At 40.1% G+C, this 27,583-nt stretch overlaps 2 protein-coding genes across 7 annotated transcripts; one reads left to right on the top strand and one right to left on the bottom strand.

The window, feature by feature from the left end:
• Positions 1–85: 85 nt before the first annotated feature.
• On the bottom strand, positions 86–9,132 carry exoc1l (exocyst complex component 1 like). Of its 2 annotated transcripts, none has more exons than XM_084931178.1 (4): positions 9,046–9,132; positions 2,272–2,394; positions 1,870–2,045; positions 86–677 (listed from the first exon to the last, which is right to left on the bottom strand). In XM_084931178.1, exons 2-4 carry the CDS (start codon positions 2,390–2,392, stop codon positions 408–410), a joined length of 567 nt encoding a protein of 188 aa, XP_084787304.1. In that variant the 5' UTR covers positions 2,393–2,394; positions 9,046–9,132; the 3' UTR covers positions 86–407. The 2 variants fall into 2 exon arrangements, with proteins under 2 accessions (XP_084787304.1, XP_084787303.1); XM_084931177.1 differs by lacking the exon at positions 9,046–9,132 and adding an exon at positions 8,470–8,560.
• Positions 8,623–27,371, top strand: clockb (clock circadian regulator b). Of its 5 annotated transcripts, none has more exons than XM_084931175.1 (24): positions 8,623–8,716; positions 10,546–10,637; positions 10,973–11,117; positions 11,411–11,499; positions 12,109–12,168; positions 12,483–12,631; positions 13,274–13,365; positions 13,556–13,645; positions 13,833–13,953; positions 14,310–14,423; positions 14,697–14,815; positions 14,928–15,010; positions 15,906–16,012; positions 16,117–16,264; positions 16,463–16,538; positions 16,883–17,027; positions 17,187–17,290; positions 18,911–19,048; positions 19,269–19,427; positions 21,647–21,847; positions 22,535–22,740; positions 22,854–22,986; positions 23,578–23,712; positions 23,980–27,371. In XM_084931175.1, exons 4-24 carry the CDS (start codon positions 11,483–11,485, stop codon positions 24,238–24,240), a joined length of 2,658 nt encoding a protein of 885 aa, XP_084787301.1. In that variant the 5' UTR covers positions 8,623–8,716; positions 10,546–10,637; positions 10,973–11,117; positions 11,411–11,482; the 3' UTR covers positions 24,241–27,371. The 5 variants fall into 5 exon arrangements, with proteins under 5 accessions (XP_084787301.1, XP_084787298.1, XP_084787297.1 ...); XM_084931172.1 differs by having other exon boundaries at positions 8,654–8,756; positions 10,976–11,117; XM_084931171.1 differs by having other exon boundaries at positions 8,654–8,756.
• Positions 27,372–27,583: the final 212 nt, after the last annotated feature.

The following is a 27,583-nucleotide window of genomic DNA, read 5'->3' as shown; positions in this document are numbered from 1 at the left end:
ATAAAGAGGACAGAATACATGATTCGTACCCTATGTTTAAGAAGGTAAAGGGAGAAAAAAGCGCAAGGAATTTGCAGTTGCTTTATTTCTTTTGTGCTACATTTATTTTGAAATTCAGCACATGGAATATAATACTTCCAGGGTTATATAATTAAAAGTTAACAAAATTAGATGATAGATATGGCACATAGCTAGCATTTGCCATGAAGATACATTTAGCAGAGAATTAATGCAAAACATATTTCATTGTAAATATGAGTTCTTCAAAGCCCAGCTAACTGAAGCTACGAGCCTACATTTGCTTCACACTAACTGATATAAGCAATATACACGTACAGTATTTGCTACAACTTCGTAATATAAACACCCACCTTAACTGGCACTCTCACAACAACTGCGTACTTTTATTATCCATCCAGAGGCACATGACACATGGAGAGACAAACCAAATTGATTGCATAGAAGCATATCTGTGACAGAACAGCGCAGTCCCCTTTGTTTGAGTAGAAGGAGGTGGGCTTGATGTAAGGCCAGTCAAAGTTCCTCAGGTTCAGTGACCTTTGACAGTACCGGTCACTGAGGGCAACCAGGGCACGCACCATAGCATATTTGGCTGAGCAGCTGATGGCCATCACTGTACGCACCTCGTCGAAGTGCAGCAGGAAACAAGGGTCATCCTGAAACCAAAGAAAATTATATTTATGGAGCACCTTTAAGAATCACTGCATTTTTTTATTGTGTTTGTTCTGTAGAAACATTATTATAGGGCAACTAAAGCCAAATGACCATAGACCATTCATCTTTACCTTGTCCCTTGTTAGCCCACAAACATTATGTGTTTAAGCAACTGTAGAAACTTTCCAACCGATTAATTAAAATGTGAAAAATAGATAAATAACAATGTCAAATTTATTGCTGAGGGTGCCAGAGCAGGAGTAAAGATTTTAATAACATAACTCATGTTATCAAAGGTCAATTTCAAACCGGAGGAGGGGCGGAGAGACGCGTGCCGGTCAAAGCATACGCTGTCTTATAAAAGCGATCTGAGAACCTTCACAGACAACATAACTCATCTAAGATTTAATAGCTAAGGAGCTTGGTATTATCTTAAATTCATTTATGATTTTATCTTAATGTTTTTACACCCCTGTGTGTGTGTATATGGGATACATACAGTGCTTAACAAATTTATTAGACCACTTGTCATAAAAACAAGAAAGCACCAGTATTTTAGAAATCTGTCAAAAACGTGTTTAAAACTAAAAGTTATATTATTATTTATTAAGCAAACACAAAATTTGTGTTCACATTTTTATATTCGAAAAATGCCGGTACACTGGACTTCTGCGTAACATTCAGTCACTAAACCTTTTCTGTTTAGGAATGCAATCACTGTAATTTGCCATCTTAATAAAATAAAATAAAAAATTAGTGTGCTTTAATATAAATCACGGATGAAAATAATAATAACAACAGCAATTTTAGCATTAAAAATATCATTTTCATTAACGAGCTTGTTACTTACTGGTAGATTAAACATTACAGAAACATAAAAAATGACATGGATAATTACAAATACTGTTAATTTAGTGCAGCTGTGGCATAATCAGAACATTATGGTGGTGGTCAAAGTGCAGTGACTTGGTGCAGCAGTTTGGTTGGTGAAAACTGTGTTTAAATGCACTTTATAAATACATTTTAATTACTTAGTTAATAGGTACTGATAAAGCAAAATGTCCACAGAATTATTATTATGCGTTCTATGTGGTCATCAAGAATGCCATCCACATACAGTTACCCAAAAGACAGTTTGTCTCTATGTTAGCCAGTTAAGAACAATGGAAGTTACAGAAGAATTTGGCTAATTACCACGTCAGGATTTCTTCCATCAATCAGGGTAAGGTCTTTCAGGGACCAGATCTCTGTCCTCCGGTAGCACTCTTGTATGCAGGAGCGTTTGGTGAAGGATCTCTTGGATGCAGACTTTAGGGGCACAGATATCTGACAGTGCACTATACATAGCTGGACTTCTTTGTTTTTTGCAACTGCGGAAAAATGGAAAAACATCACAAACAGGTGCACTGCAGCACCGGGCTTTTCATCAGCAAGCCAGCCTTATAGATTTAACACACCCTGTGTGGTGCAGGTATACACAGCTTTTAAGGAAGTAAGTTATTAAAAACATTAAAAATGTACATTTTAAGGAGGAAGATATTTACTCCTGTGTAAAAATCAAACGCATATTTCTGAGTCAACAATCAAGCTGTTTACCTGAGGCACAGAAAAAATGTCTTCCGTGCGATGGCTCTTCAATTTCAATGAACTCCACCAGTCTCTCTTTTGCAGGTCGAAACAAAACTCTCTGCATCTCCTCCCTCAGAAGAGACGACATCACTGGAGAGAGGGGGAGAAGAATCGGAGCGTCCCAAAAACAGCAACGGCAAGAAGGGGGACCAAAGAGAGCGAGAGAAACTCAAAAGAAAGGAATGAGATATCCCCCCCAAAAATACTGTGACACTGGAGAACCCTGGAATCCAGCAGTGGCGGGAGGGGAGGGAAGTGGTGATGCTCCCCGTGCCCAGACCTTCTGAAAGCATGCAGGGTTTGTGGGTTGGTTCTGTGTGAAATAAGCTCTTACTCTACCCACAAATGCGCGCGCACACACACACACACACAGTCCACTCTGGATCGGCATGGTCTGATGATGTATGTTAATCTTTGATTGAAGTGCTGCATTCATACCAACTTGCCCAGGAGGGAGTGAGTAGAAAGGGGGCAATAAAAGGCCGAGCTCTTCATCATTTGCGTTTTTATTGCTTCAATTAAGATCCATTATGTTATGACGGTTTCCTGCAAATATGGATTTCACTCTTGCATTTGTAGCTGACAAAAATATCTTAGATACTGTTTGTATATCATGGTTGGATAAGCATTTGAAATGTATATTTAGCATTAACTATATGCTAGTTAATACCATATAGTTATTAACTAGCATATAGTTGACATTATAGGGGGGCAGCTCTTCTCATATAAGATCAATGTTTTTTTGTGCATGTTCCCTGGCAGATGGAATATTAACTAACTGCGGTTCCATGTGGTTGCATGGCTCCATTGCAGCGCACATGTAACAGACGGTCTCACTTTTTTTTCTTTTTGTGGTCTTTTGGCCTCTTCTCCACTCACTCACATATAGACACTGATACATATTGTGGCAAACAGCCCAGTGTTTGTCCGTGATTAAACGGTTGTTGTGTGGGAAACGGATGTCCCACAGCACTCTGCATGGTTTCCATTACCGTGTAGTAATTCAATCTCTGACAATATGTACAAGTACAGTGAAGCACTTAAATGGGGAGATGAGGGGTGGGGGTGGGGGGGTGATTTTTATAAGCATATAAAGGAAGCTGCTCTAGTGATCATGGCTCCACAAGGTAATTTACTAGACATGCCGGTGGCTGTGGAGGACATCATTTTGCACCTATGAACGAATCCCAGCTGTTGACAGATTTGTCAAAACATTGTGGGAGGACTTCTCTACAGGCCAAAACCACCCCAGAATGAACCAGACCGGAGCTCTGATCCAATTTGTTAGCACTAAAAAGTGTGGCTCCATTGGATTTGTCACATTTATGAAAACAAAAATGGGTCGCTCCTCTGCTAAGTGCTTTATTGTTGTTGTTGTTGATGGTTTTTGTGGGTGTTCGCTTGAAAGGCTTTTTGCCTCTGAGATGGAAAAATGAGCGGAGAGGCAGGAAGTATAGGGAGGAAAGCAAATACATACAAGTGTTGAATCTGATGAATAACACATGAGGTTTTTTTGTACTTACTTATCATTGATTTATCCCAGTATATATGACACATACATTGAAAAGATTCATATTTGCACATTTGCTGGGGTAATCCAAGGTTTAGAGTTTTGGGGGTTTTTTTGCAGCATGTGCTGGAATACACAAGTGCACGTAAGAAATGGAAATCATTGGGATAAAACAGCTATATTACTGTTAGAAGGTAACATGGGGGGAGTTTGGAAATGCAGGTATGCTTAATTGAACAAGACAAAGAGATAATGAATAGAATGGAACATATAGCAGCAAGGATGAGGAAATCAACTATGTGATGCTGGAATCCTAAATAATGAAGGCTGGGGGGAAATGAAAAGAAGAAGGAATCAGCTGAAGAAGCAAGGAATGAGATGCAATAAAGTTACTGAGAAACCCACAAGGTGAGTGACACAAAGGGTGCAGAACAAGTGTTAAAGTGGAACGCTGGAGAAAGCAGGAAGCAAGAAGAAAGACAAAAGCAAGAAAGAAAGAAGGAACAGAACACGTTGAGTAAAGGAAACCCAGAATGTGAACGCGACAAGAAGAGATCAATTACAGAATCACTGAATCGTGCATAATATGCAGGGGTGCTGTGTGAGGGAAAAAGCAGAAAGGAGAGAAAATAATAGATAGGAAAATGTGGATAATCCTTTAAAAAGCAGATAAGGACTAATCTCAACGTACAGTGAGGAAAGTGAAAGTGGTGACAGAGAGGAAAGTGGAGGAGAAGTTGGAGTTCAGAAGAAGGAGCTTGACAACGGGAATAAGAAGCTGAGAGACTGAGAAAAATGAGGCCAGGCAGGAGGAATGAATTAATGAGATATAAGAGAGCTCAAGAAATAGTCCAATATACATACCACATTCTATGAATTATAATTATAATAACAACAAGAGCACTCAGAGAATGCAACACCCCCGGAATAGCAAGGGCTATACTAAAACTCTTTTATGATGTCTTTCGTTTTATGATGTTTTGATTACAGTACGATGACAACGGCTGATTATGGCTTCATTGTGACGTCCCAGGGCGTCGCATTGATCAAATAAAAAGTGTGTTGCACAGCTCTCCCCATGCCCTTTCATATGACACATTACTCAATATGGATTCTTCAAATTTGTTTTACAAGGTCAACTTTGACCTAAAATGCTAATGAAGGTCAACCCAAGTACTCATGTCTCCGAAAGGCTTCATATATTGTTGTGAGGTTTGACCCATAAAAATGTTATTACTTATTTCCTCCTTTGCTCTGACCTTTACAGAATTTTCACCAAAATGATATCAGCTTGAGCTGTTACTGGTATCTACCACTGCACAAAATTTGAAAATGATATCTTGAAAACTGTGGATGCTACGCTGCAAACATACAATTACATACTCCCTGCCTTTGAGGGGAGAATAAGTATTATTATTTCAACAGTTGTAACAAAAAAAATTCTTAAATTTGGGATTAATAAAGCATTTATTTTGCATAAATAGAAGGTAACTCAGTTTAGCTCATTATTTTTTGTCATTTGGCTTTTTCATCAGTTCAGTTTAACGTCATCATTGTCAAATATAAAATTCCATCTTTTGCATATCCGTGGCCGAGTTGCGGGGGAGAGATAAAATCTCTCCAGCGTGTCCTGGATCTCCCCCGGGGCGTCCTCCTGGTGGCACATGCCTGGAACACCTCACCAAGGAGGCGCCCAGGAAGCATCCTTATCAGATGCCCGAACTACGTCAACTGGCTCCTTTCAATGTGGAGGAGCAGCAGCTCTACTCTGAGCCCCTCCTGGGTGGGCTGAATTGCTTGACCTATCTCTAAGGAAGAGGCCAACCACCCTTCGGAGGAAGCACATTTCTGCCGCTTGTATCCGTGATCTCATTCTTTCAGTCAGTACCCACAGCTCGTGACCATAGGCGAGGGTAGGGACGTAGATCGACTGCTAAATTGAGAGCTTTGCTTTTACACTCAGCTCCCTCGTCACCACAACGGACCGGTACAGTGTCTGCATCACGGCAGCCGCAGCATCAATCCGTCTGGCGATCTCCCACTCCCTTCTTCTTTCACTTGTGAACAAGATCCCGAGATACTTAAACTCCTCCACTTGGGGCAGGAGCTCATCCCTGACCTGGGGTGGGCACTCCAGCCTTTTCCAGCTCAGGACCATGGCCTCAGATTGATTGATTTTATGATTGTTTGCACTGTGAAAACCATTAATGGATGATTGTTTTTATGTTATGTCTTATTATAGCATGTCGTTTTCACCCGGAGGCATTAGTGAGGAATGAGTAATGGACACAGTTACGCTGAATGAAGTCAGCGTGATTAAGAGACCATCAAACTGGTGCATTGCTCATATGGAAGAAAAGGGCAGGTGGACTAGCAGAGACTTGCAGGAAGGGAACATGATAATTGTTTAATTTAGAGGTACTTTTGGTTGTAAAATTATTAAAGTTATAAAAAAAAAAAATGTTCCTCTGTTTTTTTCATGTCTCAGAATTGAAATCTTTACTCCTGTCATAGAGTTGCTCATAGAAAGGTTTTCACAGGTTTATTTCATAATTTCTTTTTGGTTTTCTTTTTAGTTTAAAAAAAATATTGGATGTATGTATATTATGGGTGACACAATGATGGAGTGGTTAGCACTGTCACCTCAGCCAGGTTGGAAACTCAAATAATGGCTTTCATGAAATTGTGTGGGGTTTGCAAGCTCTCCCTGTGTCGGCATGGATGATAATGTGCTTGTAGAGGAAGTGAACGGGGATGGGTTTAAATACCTGGGATAAATGATTCAAAGCAATGGACAGTGTATAACAGAGGTGAAGAAGAAAGTGCAGGCAGGATGGAGATTGTGATTGTATGGGTGATTTGTAACAAACCAAGAGGAGCATAAGTGAAAAGGAAGGTTTACAAGGTGATAGTGAGACCTTCTATGGTTTATGGCTTGTAGACTGTGGCACAGAAAGAAAATCAGGAGGGTGAGCAGACACGGCAGAATTGATCAGAGGGACAGCTCAGTTTGAGTGGGTTGGAGACACAGTTAGAGAAAAGGCTAAGATTGTTTCCACATGTGCAGAGGAGGGATAGTGGATGTAAAATATGGAGCTGCGAGGCGAAAGTAAAGGAGGAAGACCACAGAGAAAGTTCGTGGATGTAATGAAGGAGGACATGCAGAGGGCTGGTGTGACAGAGAAGACTGCTATAGATAGGGAGGCAGATGATCTGCTGTGGTGAACCCTAAAGGGAGCAGCCGAATAAGAAAGAAAGAAACAGCAGAATAAATGCACAGAACATAGCACTGTATGAAAGTTATATATGAGTGAATGAGCTTATGGTACTGTTGGATTAAAAAAAAATACTTTATTAAGTTTGAGCAAGTAACAAAGAGTCTGATACACATCCAAAAGAATGACCAGCCCACCCAACATCCCACTGCAGTCCTATTACATAGTTAGCAAATTCACAAACATAAATAAATAAATAAGTTAACTTGTCATCAACAGCCATCAAGCCAACAATCAGAGATTCTGGGATATTACCGAGTACTCCAGAAGCAAGTATTTAAAGCCAGAAGGTGGATAGTGTAGACAGTGACCAGACCCCCAAAAACAATTTGTCATGACCCTTTATAGTCGCATGTAGTCTTTCATGTGGAAGAGCATTAAAGATTTCCCGGTTCCCAATGGTAACACTAGAACCTTTAATCCAGTTGAGTGAAATACACTTTCTGGCAATTAGAAGAAGCTTCTCCAGAAATCTGTAGTGTGCTACCAGTAGATGCAACTCGCTAGAGGGTAGGCCTAAGAGGAAAACACCAGGATCTTTAAAAAAATAATAATAAAGAAGCTTATTTCAAACATTCCACTAATTTCCTTAGACATAACTTTCCAGAACCTGGAAATCAATTTAGACTCTTGTGCAAAACAACAGCGGTGATATGCAATCTGTGAACACTATTATACTGAGTCTCTTGCATATGAAGGTAGATTTGATCAGGGTTATAGCTTCCTGCCAGTCATCCTCTATTTATTCTGTGCCTAAATCCTTCCCCCACGTATGAGCAATATTTACAGCTCACATCCATCAGAGGAACAGAGAAGGAAGTAGACTAGTGAAATAAAATGTCTCCCAGTTTGGTGATATTGTTCAATTTATGGTGTGACACTTTTATATGATTTGTACTGTCTTGATAGCATCTTGTCCATAAAGACAGTAACCAGTATAGTGTAGATATCTATCACTGCAAACACATGAAATTGATGTAGAATTCCAGATTATGCCTCATAAAAAGAATTTCTAAAGCCTAAAAGCACCTTTAGAAAAAGTTAGGGGGAACCTCGACACAAAATACGGACAACGTCATGGCCGTGAATGCCTGCGATTGAATGTCGATAAAAGGGGAAACCCCTTGTCATCAGGAGGGCTGTCTTTAACCTGCTTCTGCACCCCTGTGGCGACCGTCCAATGTCACATTCACAGTTAATACCCTGCAACCCAAATTACAGCCAGTAGAGATATTATTAGTTTATATATTATTTAAATATTGCTATCGAGGTGCTTTTCAAACGCGAGTAAACTGTGTATCTATATTTATATATCACTATTATCCAGACTGGCGTCAGCCATTTTTAAACATTTTAAATGCCTTAATTTTTAATCGCTACCTCGGTCGCTCGGACAGTGGAGTAGTTTGTGTGGAAACGCCACATAAAAAAAACGCGGAGTCATTTCCCCTTTCGAAGATCACTCAGCGATTCCCTCAGTTTTCCCTCGGCTACTGTACTTGCAAAATAGTGCGCCCTGCTGTCTCTATTGCGCATGACTGTACGTCGTAATATGAAGTAGGCCTCCTGTTTTTCTCCCCAACCCGAAGTCCTCCTGGCCCCCACCACCTCGCTGCAACGCTCACAAGTAAGCAAAACACGGAGGCTGCTCTCGATTATTCGTCAAGGTAAGGGTTTTTAATGCATACGCGAAGCTGGTGGCGGTTACCGATCGTGAAATAGCACGGCAGCCGTGGTTTGTAGACGGTGTTTTCGGCGTGCGGAAGCGGTCGGACTGCAGAGCAGGCTTCGGGACTGTTTCCGCACGCTTGAGGGAGAGCAAGGCCCAGTGACCCACATTTGGAGCAGCCAGTGTCTATGTGTACGAGTGGGCGAGCGCGTGCGCGTATCCTTGCCAGTGTGTGTGTGAGCCCGCGCGCGTGTGCCCGGGCACAGTGTATGTATGTGTGTACGTACATCTGCCGCGAAAATGTTTCCACCATCGTTGGTTTTATAGATGTGTCTCCGCGGTGGATAGGCATGTTTTTGTCGGCTTACGCGAGGACCTTGCCCCGCGCGGATGTTCATGCGCGGCGTTTGAGGACCCGACGGTAATATTTTAGATTATTTCATTTTCGGTGTCAGTTGTTGCGTGACAGCTTCGGGCTCGGCGCCAGCTTGCTATGATAGACATATTTTTCCTCTTGTTTATTTTTGACAAACGTGAAATGCTTTACCCGTGAGTGTCATTCAGTGTTTTCGGAGTGTGAGCAGGAGGAAACTGGGGCAGTAAGAGCATTAAATCTCTGAGTTAAATTGGCAGTTTTCGGTAGCAAGCTTAGTTAGCCTGCTAGCTAGCTATATGGGTTGCTCTCTTTTGGTTGTATAACTAACACCTGTGGCATTAAATTGTATATGTTAAACGCTAGCTTGCCTTATCTTATGGCTCGTTGCTGTTTTGGGAGACGGAAAAACATTCGGTCATGTTGCTCATATGAGAGTTAATTCATTGGGAATGGTTTACAACGTCTTCGTCCAATGAAGAAGCTCAGTTTAACGAGGCTTCACTTATTGGCCATGAAGAGAACACCAAGTGCAGGTCAGCATCCAGAAATATAGCCTCGGGACCACCAGTGTGATCTCCTTATGATGGTTTTATACACATGAGGGAGATATGAGAGAGCATCTCTTTTAGTATGCTGTCCATAGGTGTTAGTGTAGTCTTCGTGACCTCTCTGCCCACACTTATATACAGCAAAATCCTCTTAGAAGGCGTTGATTAAGTGGTGGTCTATTGTCCCTGTGACGGTGGGACTACTTGACGAGTTTGGGAGCGACTCCTATAGACTAATCTTTTAAGCCTTTAGCAAATGCTGAAATTGATTATTCGACTCTTGTGCATGAGTTTGCTTGTAGAAAAAAGTACTAACACTCACAAGTTATTGCTGTTCAGTTGTGGTGCTGGTTGGTGTTAATGTAAAGAGTAAATCTTTAGACTGTTGTTTTTATAAAAAAAAGAAAACACACTGAGCATTAATGCGAAGACTAGATTGGTCATAACAGTTGGAGAATCAAAACAACAGAACTGTTGATTAACAGAAAAACAATCAGCAACTACTCTGATAAGTCATCACCAGTCATTTTTCATGGCAAAATGCCAAGGTTATATTGGGTCCAGCACCTCAATTGTGATCATATATCTCTGTAAAATGATTGGACTGTTGCTGAGATAATGGGGTATTTGTTGTTAATTTTTATATGAAAGTAGTATTAAATCTCTTTTACTTTTAACCGTTTCTTAGACAGAGCAGACTTGTTTTTGGCATTTTAGTGGTATGACAAATCTATGTGTAAAAACTGATTACTTGCAGCTCAAGTTTCCTGTTTTGTACTTTGCAGCAACTAACATCTGCATTTTTCGGGTGACTTCTAGAATTTCTGTGCATGGTAAACAGTGGGTGTATGTTTGTGTTGCAGGTGAGGTGTGGTTTGCACACACAAGATTTGTCAGCAACTCAAAGGCTGCGATCTCAAACAGCTAATTATACCAACAAGTGACATTCCAGAAGGTAAGTTACATGATGTAAAACTATTGTAAGTGCAGAAGTAAATTTCATTTTAGGGTATTTTTTCTGTATTGGTTTATGTGATTCACACTTTGAAGATGCTGTCGCATGTTATACTGTAATTTAATAATCTTAATTCATAAAATACATTTATGTCCATAATGTATATTGTACCAAAATTAAAAGGAAGAAACTGATGTTAAAGGGGAAAAAAGAATAAATAAAAATAAATCTTGGTTTAAGAAATGGCAGACAGTGCACTAGGAGATGGTTATTATGTTTCCAAACTCTCTGGTTGGTCTCCCCATGACCATTAGTTTCTGCTCTGATTTCTCCAGCAGGTTTGCTTGACCACCATGTCCTTCCTGTGGCCTGGTGCCCTCTCATGACCCCAATGACATCAGCTCCACTTTTGACCCCAAACCCCTTCTACAACCCCCTGAGAAAATACGTTAACTGAGCACGTGCATAGGCTGCAGTGAGGTGAGAAGTTAATACACAGACACACAGATTTAATCTGGTGCATGGAAAAGTGTTTATTAAATGTCAGAAATTATTATTATTTAGTGTGTGCATGCATGTATGGAGATGTAACTGTGTTTTTAAAAAGAAAGGAACTAGTTAAGAGAAAAGATATGATCTGCAAATGTTATGGTTAGAAAAGGGACTACCCTTTCAGGCTTTCACTTCAAAGCCCCATTTAGTGCCTTCATATACAATATGAAAAATAACTAGGAGTTAAACTAATAAACTACCTGCTCTTTTTGTCTCAACAGGTGGTCTTCCAAATGCCTACCTCACGCCTAAAGAACAAATCACTGCAGCCACAGCCCTGATTAGCAGCCACCATGACATCAAGCATAGGGTATAATGCTGCACACAATACCTCAAAATGTTGTGTCTGCTGTATACAGAATATGTTCATAGTCACATGTACAAAATCACAAAATATATGTATGTAACATCTGGCTCAAAAATTAAAACTCATTATTTTAACTCTTTATATTTCTTTACTTTTGAAAGAATATTTTTCCATTTAAAGAAAGTAAGTTATGGATAGCATCTATGAGTCCCCATCAAATAATTTTTTTTGACCCATATTAATTGAAACGTAGTCAAGAAACGCACCCTATTACACAAATGCGCTTAATCTTCTTGGCAAACAAAACACATTCGTTCTACCGCTCTCTCTCTCTCTCTCTCTCTCTCTCTCTCTCTCTCTCTCTCTCTCTCTCTCTCTCTCTCTCTCTCTCTCTCTCTCTCTCTCTGTCTCACCCGTTTTCTGTGTGACCCAAAAATAAACCTGCTGCTGGCATGTACAATAGGAATTCTCTCATTAGCCAACATCAGTCATTGGTTATTATTAACAATGCATACCTGCCTTCAAGGCCACCGCACATGCAGGAAAACGTAAACAAGTAAGTCTTGAAAGCTGTGAATGGCTGTAAATATGTTTGCTTTTTTCCTTCTTTAGGGATGATTGTAGCATCTTTGATGGGTTGATGGAAGAAGATGAAAAGGACAAAGCGAAACGGTAAGATAAACATACTGGAGAGGAGATTAGTCTAGTATGGACTTAAAAAAGTCATAGAATATTGATTAAACATGAGTTAGTACATTTTGGCTCCTCTGCAGAACACACAGTGTCAGAGCTGACTTTGTCCTAATGCCATTCACACAACAGTCATTCTGCCTTGACTTTCACATAACCAGGGTCACTTATGATAAAGTTACATTACTGTTTTTTTTTTAAAGGTTGTTTTTTAAAGCCCAGTCAAAACACTGGATGAAAACAGAACCAAATAAAATGTCTTAAACCTTCTATTTCAAAACTATTTTGGCTTGCAGCGTGTCCCGTAACAAGTCTGAGAAGAGACGGCGAGACCAGTTCAATGTCCTCATCAAGGAACTCGGCACAATGTTGCCTGGCAACACTAGAAAGATGGACAAGTCCACCATCCTGCAGAAAAGCATCGACTTCCTGTGCAAACACAAAGGTCAGAGCTTTCTGCCGTGCTCGTCTCACTTCCTGTTTTTGCTGAACACCTCACAGGGTGGATGTTTTTTGTATATTTAGCTTGATCATTCCGATTTAGCCACACTTACCAGGGTTTGCTTACCTTCATCACTAGAAAGTGAAAGCATGTTTTTATTGCCTTTTTATGAGACATTGGTGCTGTAATTTTACATTACAAAATGGTAACTATTTGAACCAGTTGTGTATTTTTGACCTAACAAGTTATTCTTAAAGTAAATCTACCTTTATGTCTTTTAATAATTATAAGGGTTTCAGCAGTTTTAACTTTTTATGAATACTGATACTGTGTTTATGTTAAATTATTTCATCATTGTATATAGGTCAATGATCCTTTTGTTTTTATCTAGTGCCATTGACTTGCAAGATAATAAAATACCAGCTTCCGCTTCACGTGCACTCTCACCTAGTATGTTTTTAACTGTCTTGTTTTCATACTGGACATAGCAGTCTCAAAACATTTTTCCACCCAGTTGTTTACTGTTAACTTTATGCTGTTTTTGTTGTCTTTTTACATGCCCTCACCTCTCGTGCTCTTATTCCTCCTCGACGTTTTCCACTATGCCTGTATTAAGTTCTGACTGAATTCTCTGTCCTTCACCAGAGATTGCAGCTCAGTCTGAGTCGAGTGAGATCAGGCAAGACTGGAAGCCTCCATTTCTTAGCAATGAGGAATTCACCCAGCTCATGCTGGAGGTCAGAAATCTTAGGTTTCGTTCTGTAATCCTGTCTGTTGTGTAAAAACACAGGCACTTGACCCACAGTTGTATTAATGCAGTGGTCAGTGTCACCTCATTTTGTACAGTATAGTTATATCTGAAGTTAAATTTACAATTTTAAGTTTGTCCTTATGGGATTTCACACTGTTGTTTTTATTTTTTAACAGGCTCTTGATGGGTTCTTTATAGCAATAATGACTGATGGCAACATCCTCTACGTGTCTGAGAGTGTCACTTCACTACTAGAACACCTCCCGGTAAATCACCTCCCCCTGCAACCGTGTCTGTATTAGTCATACACTTTATTATAACAAAAGCTTTCATAGGATCTTTTGTGTGGTTCAGATTAAACATGTCAGGCTGACCAGTGTGTATTGAAAAGGGCTTGTCTTCATTTGTGTTCTTCTTGAATGTGTGTGTGCCTGTGTGTGGGTGTTTTATCAGGCGGATTTGGCGGACCAGAACCTGTTAAACTTCCTGCCGGTTGGGGAACACTCCGAAGTGTACAAGGCTCTGTCCACACACCCCTCTGAGCTAGAGAACCTTAGCACTGATTACCTAAAGTGTGAGTAACACGCCGTCATCTTGTACCATAAAACCTGCTTATTTGAAATGATATGGTTTACAATTTTTTTTTTTTTGTATGTCTGATGATTAAACAGGATTATTTATTATTATCAGATTAAAAATGCTTACAAGTAAAAGTATTTCTCAAATAAATAGATAAGAAAGATAAATAAATAATGTTAAAAATGATTCAAATTTCAAAAACGTCACCATAGTGTGAAGACACGGCTTGTCAGAGTGAAGCAGCTGGGCTGGACATGAACTTTGTGGAGCACATGAACAGCATGTTTTTACAAGCAGTTGTATTTTTTTTTTCCTTGGTAATTATAATCTCTTTTTCTTTTTTGTCTCCAGCTAAGAATCACATGGAGTTCTGCTGTCATATGCTGCGAGGGGCCATTGACCCCAAAGAATCCCCTGTTTATGAATATGTTAAGTTCATCGGCAACTTCAAGTCTCTCAATAACGGTATGTCCCTCGCACTGCAAGTGAGGAATTTCAGAAGATGTTTTTTTTTTTTTTTTTAAATACTATTTTTCAAACAAGCTTGCATGTATAGATACAAACTAGCATTAAACTTGTGTGTTAAACCCATTAAATGTTAAAGTAAAAAAGTGGAAAATAAGCATATTTTTAAGATATCAATCATTTACTAGCCTAGAAAGATATTATTCTGTGTACTGCTCTGTGAACCACATTTTATATTCTTTGACATGCTGAGTAAGTAACACTGTTGTGCAGTTCCCAATGTGACTAGGAACGGTCTGGCAGGGGTGTTACAGCGGTCGCTACAACCTGCCTTTGATGACCAGGTGTGCTTTGTAGCCACGGTCCGGCTAGCTAAGCCTCAGTTTATCAAGGTATTATTCAGACATGAACTTACTTTACTCATTAGATTGTCATGTATTTATTTGTCAATTAGCTATTAATTATCTCTCAAAACATCTAATTTTCACAATTTTATTTTCATAGGAAATGTGTACGGTGGAGGAGCCCAATGAAGAGTTCACGTCGAGACACAGTCTAGAATGGAAATTCCTCTTTTTAGACCATCGGTAGGCAGATCTAGTTCTTTTCCTGTATACTCAATCACAACGGGTTGTTGGGTGGTTGAGTTGCACCCACATGGCTGCTGTCATATATAGATGGCTGAAACACACATTCACACACTTTATGATTGGTCAGTTTAGCAAATGTGAGACTTTATTCATGCATCTGTCTTCATTCATTATTGACAAATTTAAATGTGAACTAGAGGATAGTACGGTCTTTTTCCAGGTCACGTTTCACTTTTTTCCAAAAATATGTTTCAGTTCAAATATGTTTCATTTCAGTTCTTCACAAACTGTGTTCTTGTTCTTCAATTTATTTCTCCATTGAGATCTTCCTCCACACTTCTAGTTTCACTTTTCAGGACACCAGAAGTTAAGAAATCATAGAAAATAAATAAACAAATCATAAATAAAATAAATGAGGGCAGCACGGTGGTTAGCACCGTTGCTGCACAGCAAGAAGGTCCTGAGTTCAATTCCACCATCAGGCCGGGGTCTTTCTGTGTGGAGTCTGCATGTTCTCCCCGTGTTTGCGTGGGTTCTCTCCGGGTACTCCGGCTTCCTCCCACAGTCCAAAAACATGCAGTTAGTGGGGTTAGGTTAATTGGTCAATCTAAATTGCCCATAGGTGTGAATCTGTGAGTGCGACTGGTTGTCTGTGTCTCTATGTGTTAGCCCTGCGACAGACTGGCGACCTGTCCAGGGTGTACCCCGCCTCTCGCCCTATGACAGCTGGGATAGGCTCCAGCACCCCCCGCGACCCTGGAAAGGATAAGCGGAAGCGAATGGATGGATAAATAAAATAAATAAATGTACATGAAAATAAAGCATTTCTCTAGAAAAAGTATCCGTTCAGCAATTTTACATCAGAGTAAGAAAATTCTTTTACCTTTTACAGAGCGCCACCAATTATAGGCTACCTGCCTTTTGAGGTTTTGGGGACATCAGGGTACGACTATTACCATGTGGACGACCTGGAGACGCTAGCGAAATGTCACGAACACTGTGAGCACTTACTTTAAGTCAAACTAGCAAAAATCTTTTGTAAAAGCCTTTTTCTGAGTGTTATTGGTAACATCTTTGGCTGTTTCTGCCCCGCTTCTGTTCAGTAATGCAATATGGTAAAGGGAAGTCATGCTACTACCGTTTCCTGACGAAAGGTCAACAGTGGATCTGGCTGCAGACACACTACTACATCACCTACCATCAATGGAACTCTCGACCTGAGTTTATTGTCTGCACGCACACAGTAGTCAGGTACAAGTAATTGTATTTTTATTTTATTCCCCTTTTCCATGAAAATGTTACTGAAGATTGCTGATCACTGGACTTTTTCAGGAACGACGTTGAGTTTGTGTTAACAAAAGACTCTTTATGTATCTATTTTTATAATGTTTTTATTGGTCAACCATCAACCCTTTTTTTTTTTTTTTTTTTTTTTGGTCTAAAATGCAGCTATGCAGAGGTGAGGGCAGAACAGCGCAGAGAGCTCGGCATCGAGGAGGCAAATCCAGAAGTCACTGCAGATAAGGTGAGAAATAAATAAAACATGTAGCATGGTCCTTATAATTACAAACATGTCAAGCACAGGAGTAAAATTGAGTCTAAAAACAACGTTGTGGTAGAAGTTGTTGCATAAGACTAACTGAAACAGATGAAAGCAAAAATACCGGAAATATATTACATGTTGAAGTACAATATTCAGCTTCATTAGGAGCTGTTACAATGTTAGGTTATGAAATTTATGCTTCAGATTTTCTGCTGGTACCTCAATTACCTTTTAGGCCTGTAATTTCCACTTGTATGCACTCCATTAGATGCAATGGATAGGCTTTCTTGTTTTTTTTAATCTTTGGTATTTTCTTATTTTTCCAGAGTCAAGACTCTGGCTCAGAGTCACAGCTCAATACGTCCAGCCTGAAGGAGGCACTGGAGCGATTTGACCACAGTAGAACACCTTCGACTTCCTCGCGGAGTTCCCGCAAGTCCTCATCGCATGTGTCTGACAACACCTGCACTTGTAAGGACAGCCACAGTTGTAATGTGACATTATACACTGACATACTGTTAAGGGGAGGTGGTGACATATCCTCTCTGTATTAAAATTCAGTGGCTAACTCCTGTAGTAAAGTGATATCATCTAAAAATAACCATTGACCACCAATTACTTTCTCTGCAGCGACAGCTCCCAAGTTACACATGGACACGGCCACGCCCCCTCGGCAATCATTGGCATCCACCATGGAGATGACATCACAGCGCCGGTCATCTATCAGCAGCCAGGTGAGACAAGACACACCTGGCCAATGCATAGAAAATCCTTACAAAAACTACTTCTGGCCATAACTAACACAGAAATCGGTCAAGAAAACACTGTTTTCTTTTTTGTTTTATGGATTGGCATATCTGGTTCCTGGTGGAACTTTTGTGCTTGACTATTTCCTGAAGCTTTCTTACGTAATCTGAGCACTAAGCGCAGACAAACGCTTCCGACTTCAAGAACAGTGTTAATTCTGCTGACTAATAAATAATAAGTAAAGTGCTATACAAATGCAGGCCATTTACTATTTTAATAATTTTCATCATAGTTTTTGTCAACAATCTGTTTCTCCCTGACAAAAACCAAATCACTAAAATAAAAACGAATGCATGAGGATAAAAACTGCGATTAAATCTACGGACACTTGTACCAACGAATAAAAACGAGATGAAAATGTTCTGAGAGGCGGGGCGAGTTTTGGAAGTGATCCTGTCAGAAGTATTCTCTGTGTACATCAAGGTTGGATGCACAGAATTTGATCTGCCCTCAACAAACAGGGTGTGGAGGAAGCGCCCATGCCTCTGTTTCTCATGAAAACACGACAAAATTTAGAGCAGACATATGGACACATTTCGCTTTTTAAGTTTGGGAAAATAAGATGCTTTGTAAACCTTGTGGAGTAAAAACACAAACTTTTACACTTTATATTTTAGGCAAATAAATCAACTTCACATTTAGGTTTTGATAATCTTGTGATATGTAGTTGACCCTAAACTTAGATCCCTAAATTATAACTAAAACTAAATGACTCTTCAGGCAAAAATTCAAAAAATTGCTGTCACAAAAACACTTGTTAATGACAGAGAGCTAAACCAGAGTTACAGTGAAGGCCTGAAAGAGCATCACTGGGGAAATTATAAAGTGTCTTTTCAGCTGCTTAAAGTCTGGGCTGTACATAAAACCTGTACGCGAGTTTAAATTTCCATTATATCACATTATGTTGAATGTGACCTGATTTTACCACCATAATTTTCACTACATGTAATCAAATTTCTCAGCTACAGTTTTGATTTCAAACTTCAATGGAGAGCAACGGGCAAGGTTAATATGCTGATGAGGTTTTAGTAGGCCAGCGGTTAGCATCAAGACAGTGCTGCAGTGTTAGCTGGGATGGTGAGAGGTTCATTGTTGAAGTGAAGATGCAAAACAATCTTTCAATCAAAAATACATAATTACCACAAAATCTGTGTTTTTCAACTTACTAAAGTTGGTGTGCTTTGAATGGGCGTTAAGTGGCGTCAAAACCCAGAGACGTGCGTCGCACTGTTGCCTCACAGCAAGAAAGTTCCTGGTTTAAACCTCAGCTAGGGACTTTCTGTGTGGAGTGTGCATATTTTCTCTGTTCCTGTGTGGGTTTCCTCCGGGTACTCTGGCTTCCTCTCACAGTCCAAAAACATGAATACTAGGTTAACTGTTATTCTAAATTTTCCTGTGTAGATGTATGTATCTGTAAAATTAGAAAAACACTATATAAATGCAAGTGTATTTCAGTTTTAAGTCTTGAACATGTGCATATAAAGTGGTGTAATGCAATGGAAAATTCATGCCTGTAATCATAGTTTTTATTTTCATTATATTTGCAGTCTATGAGCTCTCAGACTACAGGGCAGAGTGTAGCTCCTGGTATGATCAATCAGCAGCAACAACAGCAGCAGCAGCAGCAGCAGCAGCAACAACAACAACAACAACAACAACAACAGCAGCTCCAGACAAATGTGCAGGTGAGACATAATAATGTGGAGAAGAGCTCAAATGGTTTGTTGACAACAGGTTAATTGGTGACAAACGTTTTTTTCAAATGCTTGTATAATGTGGACTCTGAGGTCTTGGACCTTGTGGCATTTAATTAACTGTGCAACCCAACTATGGAGTTCGATTAGCCAGTGTATCCTAATTGCATACACATTGCACAGCTTGTTCTTTTTCTCTCTCCGTCTGCAGCCGGTGATGGAGTTCTCAGCGCAGGTGAATGCCATGCAGCACTTAAAGGAGCAGCTGGAGCAGAGGACCAGAATGATCCAGGCTAACATTCAGCGGCAGCAGGAGGAGCTCAGACACATCCAGGAGCAGCTGCAGAGAGTCCAGGGGCAGGGTATACAGGTAGGCTGTAGATGCATATGCAAGATTACTTTTAGGTCAGCACTGCTTTATGACATAAAAGCCTTTTCTTACAGTAGGTGTGTTTAAGTCCACTTTACTCAGTGTCTATTTATATCTCTAGTGTAACTTACCTTGTGTCATCTCTATTACTTTGCTTTATTTCTCTCTATTCATAACTCTTTCTCTGTCTTCATGTCGAAGTTAACATCTGTATATTGAGAAAATGGTGTGTATGATTGCACCTAGTGTTTACAGCAAAATAAAATTAATTATAACAATAAACCAACAGGGTGGATTCCGTTCACAGGATACAGATAGAGCCAAGAAGTAGTACTGATGTAATACTTTCCACATGTGGGGAAAAAAAAAATCACTTAATCGAACAAGAAATGTGACCTCTGTTCAGACCAAGTAGGTGAATTGTGCTGTACCTGGTTTTGCTTGACCTAGATCAGGACTGGAATCCTGCATGCATTATACAGGGAGTGCAGAATTATTAGGCAAGTTGTATTTTTGAGGAATAATTTTATTATTGAACAACAACCATGTTCTCAATGAACCCAAAAAACTCATTAATACCAAAGCTGAATGTTTTTGGAAGTAGTTTTTAGTTTGTTTTTAGTTTTAGCTATTTTAGGGGGATATCTGTGTGTGCAGGTGACTATTACTGTGCATAATTATTAGGCAACTTAACAAAAAACAAATATATACCCATTTCAATTATTTATTTTTACCAGTGACACCAATATAACATCTCCACATTCACAAATATACATTTCTGACATTCAAAAACAAAACAAAAACAAATCAGCGACCAATATAGCCACCTTTCTTTGCAAGGACACTCAAAAGCCTGCCATCCATGGATTCTGTCAGTGTTTTGATCTGTTCACCATCAACATTGCGTGCAGCAGCAACCACAGCCTCCCAGACACTGTTCAGAGAGGTGTACTGTTTTCCCTCCTTGTAAATCTCACATTTGATGATGGACCACAGGTTCTCAATGGGGTTCAGATCAGGTGAACAAGGAGGCCATGTCATTAGTTTTTCTTCTTTTATACCCTTTCTTGCCAGCCACGCTGTGGAGTACTTGGACGCGTGTGATGGAGCATTGTCCTGCATGAAAATCATGTTTTTCTTGAAGGATGCAGACTTCTTCCTGTACCACTGCTTGAAGAAGGTGTCTTCCAGAAACTGGCAGTAGGACTGGGAGTTGAGCTTGACTCCATCCTCAACCCGAAAAGGCCCCACAAGCTCATCTTTGATGATACCAGCCCAAACCAGTACTCCACCTCCACCTTGCTGGCGTCTGAGTCGGACTGGAGCTCTCTGCCCTTTACCAATCCAGCCACGGGCCCATCCATCTGGCCCATCAAGACTCACTCTCATTTCATCAGTCCATAAAACCTTAGAAAAATCAGTCTTGAGATATTTCTTGGCCCAGTCTTGACGTTTCAGCTTGTGTGTCTTGTTCAGTGGTGGTCGTCTTTCAGCCTTTCTTACCTTGGCCATGTCTCTGAGTATTGCACACCTTGTGCTCTTGGGCACTCCAGTGATGTTGCAGCTCTGAAATATGGCCAAACTGGTGGCAAGTGGCATCTTGGCAGCTGCACGCTTGACTTTTCTCAGTTCATGGGCAGTTATTTTGCGCCTTGGTTTTTCCACACGCTTCTTGCGACCCTGTTGACTATTTTGAATGAAACGCTTGATTGTTCGATGATCACGCTTCAGAAGCTTTGCAATTTTGAGACTGCTGCATCCCTCTGCAAGATATCTCACTATTTTTGACTTTTCTGAGCCTGTCAAGTCCTTCTTTTGACCCATTTTGCCAAAGGAAAGGAAGTTGTCTAATAATTATGCACACCTGATATAGGGTGTTGATGTCATTAGACCACACCCCTTCTCATTACAGAGATGCACATCACCTAATATGCTTAATTGGTAGTAGGCTTTCGAGCCTATACAGCTTGGAGTAAGACAACATGCATGAAGAGGATGATGTGGACAAAATACTCATTTGCCTAATAATTCTGCACTCCCTGTATATTTCTTCTATTCATAGAAAACAGTAAACTGCCATCTCCTGATTGTGTAAAGATAATTTATTTCTGTTGATTATTCTGTTGTCACGCACAGATCTGGTAAAAGTAACACACACACATTGTAAATCTCCTTACTATCTGAATGTGGCCTGACGTTTCATGTGTCCATTCTAACAGATGTTGCTGCAGCAGCAGGGTGGACCCATGAATGTACAGCTTCCTCAAGTAGGATCAGTCCAGCAGACAACTACGTTGACCAATCAGGTCCAGCAAACAACAATTAACCCCGTCCATTCGGGAACTCAGCAGCTCACCATCCAGCAGCAGGCTCCTCCCACTCAACAGAGCTTACAACAGCAGACCAACACCCTTACGCAGGTGCGATACCTGCAGACACACGCAAGCAGACAGGCTATGGAAATACTATGAAAATGGTTTTGAAAGTTCCGATCAGATGAAAATGTTTGTCTGTTTCTTTTGCATGTCCATGATTTTGTCATTTCCTTTTAATCTCAGAAGTTGCCTGTGTGTGCATGTAGTCTTCTTTCAGTGTTCTCTGCGAACAATAATCTTACCTAAATTTGGGACAGTATTAGTCACTTTTATGCAGATATTACAGTGCTATGCTGTGAGGATAAAATGTTAAAATCTCATGCTGTTTGCATTTTTAATAATGTGACACTTTAGGGGTCACTCAGTGATAGTGGAGTCTTTCATTAAACCCCGCCTTTCCTCTGAACAGACACAGTTTAAATTTCCATGTTGTGAATTATTAATTATCTCATGCAATTTTGAAGTCAGTTCAAAATGGTGAGTGTGACAGCAGCAAGACATTTCACTGATTTCATTTTTGTGTCTCAAAGTTAGAAGACAGAAAACTTACGAAAAACCACTTTGACTTACATGCTGATTTATTTTGTGTTATGTGTAAATTTCACACATGACAGTGTAAAAGTGGGGAAAGTGAAACTGGAGAACGAATCCACAGAAAATCTTCAAATCTTGTTAATGCTTCTTTAATTTAAAAGACATAATGTCATGGCCTTTGCTGTTGCTCCTCTGTAGCCCCAGCGTCAGACTCAGCAAGCTTCTCAGCCTCAGCCCCAACCTCAACCCCAGACCCAGGGCTCTGTATCTGCTCCGTTATACAACACAATGATGATTTCCCAGCCAGGACAGCCAAATGTGCTGCAGATCAGCACCAGCCTGCCGCAGAATAACACCCAGCAAGGCACAGCTGTGGCCACTTTCACCCAGGACCGACAGATCCGGTTAGTGCAGAACAATCGAACCTGATTCCCATTATAATGACAATCTGACAGTTTGTACATTTGAAAAGCTGATATTTACTATGATGGATAAATATATCTATTTCTTTCTCCAGCTTCCCAGCAGGGCAGCAGCTTGTGACCAAGCTCGTGACAGCTCCAATGCATGCATGTGGTGCAGTCATGGTTCCCACTTCTATGTTTATGGGGCAGGTGGTTACCGCATACAACCCATTTGGGAGCCAGCAGGTAAACACAGTTTGAATTAAGTCTGTTTCTTTTGTTTTGCCTCTCTCTGTCTAAGATCAAAACTATTTGGAGTGAAGCCCATTTAAATGATTATATCTGAGCCACTCAGGGCTGACAAACTGCTCCTGGCATAGTAAAATGTGTGTTCTTTAACGTTTGGTGTAATGATTCTGGCACAGTAGCTTTGCAAATGCTCATTAGCGATAATTTTCTAGGTGTTTGTAACTGAAATGAAAAGGGGAGGGGAAAAAAAGACTAGTTAACGCAACAGTGTGGTTCTGGAAGTAGTTAACGGAGAGTTTCAGGAAGATAGATAAAGATAGAAAAAGTATTTTGGGTTTAAAAAAAATAGCATAACCCTTTTAATAATTAATTGAAACCCAAAAGCACGCTTGAAAAACCAAAGACTTGCAGGTTGTTGGGTAATTACTTAAATAGTGAAAAAATGGCACACATCTTAATAATTGATAACGATAAAACTAAGAGTAGCTGCTCATTCACCCTGAAAGCAGTGAGTGAGTGAACTTTTTAATTCATTTTTATTCCTTTACCTCAACATATTCCCTTTGTTAACCCTCTGTACCACTTCAGCAAGGGGGGCAGACCCAAACGCTGACTCTGCAGCCGGCCCAAGCACCTCAAGGACAACCAGACGGCCAAAACCAGACAGCTGTAGTGGCACAAAGCAACCAGCAGGGGCAGCAGCAACAACAGCAATTCCTACAGGTATCACTAGAGGGCAGAAGATGTCATTGATTTAAAATATTGTAGAGGCATGGTATGATAGGATAGCATTCATGTTTAATTTTACTGTACAGATATTTCATTTTTATGATATTGCTAATAATTATGAAATTATATGAAGTGTGTCTTAAGTGTACGGAGTGTCATTTACACTTGTAAATGTTTGAGACTTTCAGTGACACTAGAGAATGAGCAGAGGGAGAAGAATTTCCTTCATTGTCTAATATCATTGCATTGTCTTGCTGCCAGGGCCCTCGTCTTCTCCACAACAACCAGTCTACGCAGCTGATCCTGCAGGCAGCTTTCCCACTCCAACAGCAGGGAACCTTCACCCAGGCAACACATCCACAGCAGCAACAACAACTGCAGCAACAACAACAACCGCAGCAACAGCAGCAACAACAATCTCATCACCAGAGGCACCAGCAGCAGCTTAAACCACAGCCCCAGAAACAGCAGAAAGCCCCGTCATCGCACAGGACTGACGCTGTCAGCAGCCAACAGCAGTGAATCGAGGAGGGGAGTGTGTACAGCGAGAACATGTGGGGAATTGAAACTCTTAAGGGATTGCTGCATATGTTTGTTTTGTTTTTTTTTGTTTGTTTTTTCCCCCCCGAAATCGTTCCTTCATCTGAAGGAAACAAATCATAGGAAAGAGGAAAATGAGTCCACAAGGAACTCACCAAAAGACTGTCACCATGGCAACAGGATGGATTCAAATCCCCATTTCCTGTCATGAGAAGCGGTGTTGTGAGGGAAGCTTCAGTTTCCGTGAAAACCTGAATTAATTACTTTATGGTCAATTTTTTGTTTTTTGTTTTTTTTCTGAGAAGCGTGTCAAAGCGAACTGGCCTTGTACAGATTTACTGTATGATACAAACAAAAACTTGTAAATATCCACCATAGCCTAACAGAAAACAGAAATGTAGTATTTTATATGATTGCATGGAAAAAATAACTGTGTAAGCTTTTATTAGTTGCTTTAAAAAAAAACAAAAAAAAAAAACAACATAACTTTTTACTTTGGTCAAGTGTGGTCAAAGATGGAGCACTGACTCCTCTTAGACCTCCCCGCCCTACCACCACCACCACCACCACCCCTCCCAGGAAAAAAAAAATTAAGTCCAGAACAAGGTTTAAAGTTCTGAGTGTTTTAAAAAATGGTTGGGCTTGGGTGTTTTTTGTGGAAGTTGTTTTTTGAACACTGTGTCTCTGAGACAAAAAAAGGCTCTCTTTCTAATTACAGATCATGTTTGGCAAGAAACTAGATTACAGTTTAACTGTATTATTTACAGGATAATTACTGTACATATGACGGGTTTAGTGATTCCAAGTGCCAATAACATAGTCAAAAAATTTTTTTTACTTTAAATTTCAAACAGACTATTCAAAGGCATATATTTTCCAACAAGATATTACCCCTATTAAAATTAATGCGTGTGTATATAGTAGGGATTATTTTTTAAAAGTAAAAGAGCCCTATATGTAACAAAACAGTATATCCTCAAGCTCCTCAACTTTAGCACTTAACGTGGTTGTGTACGATAAATCACTGTCGACCCTGTTGTTTGTAATCTGTGGTGTGATTCTTTGAGCTAATGAGTGTTTCTGAGAAAACAATCTTTGTGTGAATGAGTAAACAAGAGTGTCTGTGGCTGGTGTGTATGTGTGTGTGTGTGTTGCCCCTTGTGTCTTACAATAATTGACTTAGTAAAGGGTTTGAAGTTGTTGGATGGTACTTGTATTCTCAGGAATGTGGAAAGTTTTTGCTTCTGCCTCAGTCTGGAACCAGACCAGAAGGATTAGACAGTGATGCTGCAAAGACCATAGGAAGAAGATTCATAAAGGAAGTGGTGACTGAATCAAATTTGCCCCAGATTTCTTTAGAGCCTTCGTTGTTTATTTATCAAAGCATATAAAAATATGCTGGTGGTTTGGTTTTTTTTTTTTGTTGTTTTTGTGGGGGTAGATGTTGAGACGCAGTGGAGCAGAATTGCAGAGAAATCCTTCTGTTGTTACTCTTATTGGAATAGGCTAACCTCACGCTACCCAAGCATCTGAATTTCAGCTGACTATCTTAAGGTCTCCTGTATCATCAGTGTTTCGTCCTTCTTTATCTTCCTAGGCCTCAGAAAACCTCATGCAGTCCAGTTCACTTGACTCTCGGTTCTCAAATAGCAGTCAAAAACCAGGACAGGGTCCCGCTCCACTTTAAATGGTTTGGGCTCAGCCTGTGTACTTCAGTGATTAAGCCATATCATACAGAAAAGCCTTGGTTTGGAGGAAGGGAAATGTTGGCAAAGGAGCATTTAGAATGTGTTTTGTCTCAGAGTGTAGTAAAAGTGTGCATGTGGGTTTGTGTGAATATAACATCTCCTGTCCTTGATCCTACTTCTTATATCACTTGGGGGTCAGTATTTCTTTCCCCTGGCGATAGCCAATCAGTTCTTGCGTTGCAGTATAAAGGAATTGTAATTTTCAAGGAACGTCTGCTCTCGTTGGGCGCAGTATTGTGCGAGCCCGTGTGTGGGACAGCTCAACTTGAATATGTTTGTGTGATTGAGTCTGTGTGCATGTTAGCTGTCGCTTTATCCCAGTATATTTTCATGCACAGAAGTGTGACTGGAAAGTGGTTATTAGGCATTGCAGAGCACTGGTCACCTGCCAGGCTAAAGAAGATGGGTACTGTTATTGTTCAGCAATAACAGACTGCTCACAGTGACTATAGTACTATCTGACAAGTCTCAAATGTTAACCCTTGGACATAAGCTTAACTTAGACTAAATTGCTGTTAGCGGGGATAAAACCTCATTTCTTGTTTTCCCCCTTACAAATAAGGAATAGTGGCGAGATTACACAGTGAGGGCTTTAATATTTGAATCAGGTCTTCCACTCGTCTCACATTAATTGTTTGTCCTGTATAGATTAGTGTGTTTGTGCATGCGTGCGTGCGTGTGTTTTAAGGCATCTCTAAAGGGTAATGAAATGTTTATAGTTTGTGTCACTGATACCCAGCCCAAAGAATGTAATGGTGTTTTAAAGAGACTAATGGATGTTGTAACTGTGCGCCTGTTTGACAGGCTTTATGATGAAGGAAATGGAGGGGTGTGAACGAAACTCACGATTCACTGCAAGAATCCAGAACTTACAATCTGAAATTCAGTCTATTGTAAAAGAACCTCTGAATGTTTCACCATTACAGACTTTATTGGTTTGCAGCAATATGTTTCTGACAACATCTTGGTTGGGAAAAGGGTTCAAAATCTCTTCAAAGTTGAGGTCTAGGATATTTGATACGGGACGCCATTGACAAGACGGCGAGCTCCCCCTTCCACACAGATACACAGGTCACCTTTCCACTACACCGTTTGGTTCTAAACAGTTCTAGATCTAGTATAATACTGTACACATACACAAAATTAAAAACACCAGTATTCAGTGTAAAAACGGTGCTATGCTAACCTGTACTGTATGTATTTCTATCCCTTCTTCTGCTCTTGAACTGTGCTCCTTTATCTACCCCAAAGTCAGATGTAATCAATATTTTGAAGCAAAATGTTTGCTAACATTATTATTATAATCCCCTCTTCTCCCATCTTGGTCAATTTGAAAATAAAAACAGTTGCAAATATTAAATGTGACATGTGTGTTGTACTCAGTTTTTAAGCCAGGGATGGCATTCCTTTTGACCCACAGTAAAGTACACTTATTGCCGGTCATTTACCTTCACATGCATATGAACTTCTTAATCCGTAAGGTTTAAATATGATGTCGGCCCACCCTTTGCAGCTCTAATAGCTTCATGTCTTCTGGGAAGGCTTTTCACAAGGTTTAGGAGTTCGTCTATGGGAAT

This window comes from Perissodus microlepis, chromosome 6 (genome assembly GCF_051167445.1).
Source record: "Perissodus microlepis isolate ML-2025 ecotype Zambia chromosome 6, ASM5116744v1, whole genome shotgun sequence".
Classification (NCBI taxonomy): Eukaryota; Metazoa; Chordata; class Actinopteri; order Cichliformes; family Cichlidae; genus Perissodus; species Perissodus microlepis.
This window is presented reverse-complemented; position numbering and strand designations above follow the sequence as displayed.

What these genes read in the sequence shown, in the direction of transcription:
- exoc1l (XM_084931177.1), bottom strand. Translation starts at nt 8,533, where the DNA reads ATGACTCCGCGTTTTTTTTATGTGGCGTTTCCACACAAACTACTCCAC. An exon ending in ACATTTTTTCTGTGCCTCAG is followed by an intron (nt 2,046 to 2,271) that starts GTAAACAGCTTG and finishes ATTTTTCCGCAG; the next exon opens with TTGCAAAAAACAAAGAAGTC. An exon ending in ATGGAAGAAATCCTGACGTG is followed by an intron (nt 678 to 1,869) that starts GTAATTAGCCAA and finishes CTTTGGTTTCAG; the next exon opens with GATGACCCTTGTTTCCTGCT.
- clockb (XM_084931175.1), top strand. An exon ending in CTTCCTGTGCAAACACAAAG is followed by an intron (nt 12,632 to 13,273) that starts GTCAGAGCTTTC and finishes GTCCTTCACCAG; the next exon opens with AGATTGCAGCTCAGTCTGAG. An exon ending in AGACCAACACCCTTACGCAG is followed by an intron (nt 21,848 to 22,534) that starts GTGCGATACCTG and finishes GCTCCTCTGTAG; the next exon opens with CCCCAGCGTCAGACTCAGCA.